We start from the raw sequence: 2,245 nt of genomic DNA, 5'->3' as shown, positions 1-2,245 counted from the left end.
ATTATCAGAATTTACTAAAATTATGTATTTATTAATACTAAAATATTTTATTAATTTATAGTATTTTCATAAATACAATATTTTGAATAAATATAGTATTTTTAATAATTATGACTAATTAATTAATAGAATTTATTGAATAAATACAACATTAATAATTGTAGTATGTTGAATTAAAAATGCTTTTAAAAAATATAGTGTTTTAATAAATGTATTATTTGATTAATTAGTATTATTTATTAATTAACAATATTTATAAATATATAGTATTTTCAATAATTGCGGTATTATTAATAAATATAGTACAATATTTTATTAATTAACCATATTTTTAATAATTATAGTATTTTTAATAAATACATCATTTCTTTATTTGTAATAATTACGGTATTTTAATTAAAAGTATTTTTAATAAATATAGTATTTTATTAGTTAACTGTATTTCTTAATTATCCATTCAATAATTACAGTATTTTGGATAAACACAGTTATTATATTAATTAACAGTATTTAGTAGTTAACCACATTTTTAATAAATTTAGTGTTTCCAGTAATTACAATATTTTTATTAATTATGAAAATTTATTAAAATACTATATTTATTAAAAATAGTATGTTATTCATTAACATTATTTGAAAAATGTATCTAAACTATTTTAATAATTAACAGTATAATTATAGTAATTATTTTTGATAATTACAGTTTTTTAATAAATTACTACAAATATGTTACAAAATAATGTATTTATTAATAAAAAATAATTATTTTTAAGCTGCAATAAATTACATTTAACAGTATTTATTGGCAATAATGTATTTATTAATTAACAGTATTTTTAATACTTACAATATTTTTAAATAATTAACACTATTATAAAATGCTGAGAGTTTAAAGTAATTTTTTTGACATAAAAATTACAATAATAAAGTTTATTATTTTATAACATTAAATTCACTAATACATCAGTGAATCTATTTTTTTACTACATTATTTTATTTCACTTCTTTTACCAAATCCTCTGCATCGCATAGCTGAAGCGAAAGAAAACAAATAACACAAATAGTGGCGTTTTCGTAATAAGACCGGCCAATCAACCACGATTCTGACAAACCTCTCAACATGCAATGAAGCAATCCGTGTGAAGCCCTTGAAATGAACCATATCCGTCGATAACATCTAAACCATCGACGGTCGCCATCGCTTTTCTCTTCCCGCGACACGTTTGAACTTCCACTATAAATGTACACCCAAATATTGATTCGACTCTCCATCGTGATCTTTTCTCTTTTGTCCCTTCATCTCTTCTTCTGTAATCTGAACTCAAATTTCTAATAATCTTCTCCAATGGCCCGTACCAAGCAGACTGCCAGGAAATCCACCGGAGGAAAGGCTCCGAGGAAGCAACTGGCAACAAAGGCTGCCAGGAAATCTGCTCCCGCCACAGGTGGCGTAAAGAAGCCTCACCGATTTAGGCCAGGAACAGTGGCTCTCAGAGAAATCAGGAAGTACCAGAAGAGTACCGAGCTTCTGATCCGCAAACTTCCTTTCCAGCGTTTGGTTCGTGAGATTGCTCAGGATTTCAAGACTGATCTTCGGTTCCAGAGCTCCGCCGTTGCGGCACTTCAAGAAGCAGCAGAGGCGTATCTGGTAGGTCTCTTCGAAGATACCAATCTCTGTGCGATTCATGCTAAGAGAGTCACTATAATGCCGAAGGACATTCAACTCGCTCGTCGGATCAGGGGCGAGCGTGCTTGAATCATTTTTATGGCGGTTTGCTGGTTACTTTTTCTGTATAGATGGGTTCTGTGGTCTAGATTTTATTTTATTTTTAGTTTTGGGAGGGGTGGGGTTAAATTTTAGGGTTTTCTCTTTATGTTTCGCTATGTGTTCTAACCGGCGTTTTGTAAGCTCGATAAATCCAATTGAAACAAATTGCAGTTCTTGTTGATATGCTCGACCCCTGTTTGTTTAAATCTCCTTCACTTTTAATTGGATTTCTTAATCTCGACAATTATTCTTGTTTTCTGAGGTTGCTCTTCACCGGATTTTCCCATTTGGGAATTAAACCTCAATTTACCCGTCCGTAGCTTTCAAGCCTTCGAATTTCTTTAGGCTTCGTTTGTTTGTGGTGTAAATGCAAAAATACACCCAGTGTAAATAAAAAATGATCAGATGGATAAATGCAAAAGTTGAACCGGTTCTATGTTGCTTTTACACTTATGTACGTTTGAAAGAACAGTGGTG

The 2,245-nt window shown here is 29.8% G+C and overlaps 1 protein-coding gene across 1 annotated transcript; it reads left to right on the top strand.

The window, feature by feature from the left end:
- The first annotated feature begins 1,264 nt into the window (after positions 1–1,264).
- On the top strand, positions 1,265–1,949 carry LOC148876029 (histone H3.2). Its single transcript, XM_088965923.1, has one exon. It carries the CDS (start codon positions 1,346–1,348, stop codon positions 1,754–1,756), a length of 411 nt encoding a protein of 136 aa, XP_088822049.1. The 5' UTR covers positions 1,265–1,345; the 3' UTR covers positions 1,757–1,949.
- The last annotated feature ends 296 nt before the right edge of the window (positions 1,950–2,245 follow it).

The sequence above is a fragment of the Nelumbo lutea genome, chromosome 1 (assembly GCF_056320005.1).
Source record: "Nelumbo lutea isolate HS-2025 chromosome 1, American lotus-T2T, whole genome shotgun sequence".
Classification (NCBI taxonomy): domain Eukaryota; kingdom Viridiplantae; phylum Streptophyta; class Magnoliopsida; order Proteales; family Nelumbonaceae; genus Nelumbo; species Nelumbo lutea.
The sequence above is the reverse complement of the archived record's forward strand: the minus strand, read 5'-3'. Positions and strand labels throughout refer to the sequence as shown.

What these genes read in the sequence shown, in the direction of transcription:
- LOC148876029 (XM_088965923.1), top strand. Translation starts at nt 1,346, where the DNA reads ATGGCCCGTACCAAGCAGACTGCCAGGAAATCCACCGGAGGAAAGGCT.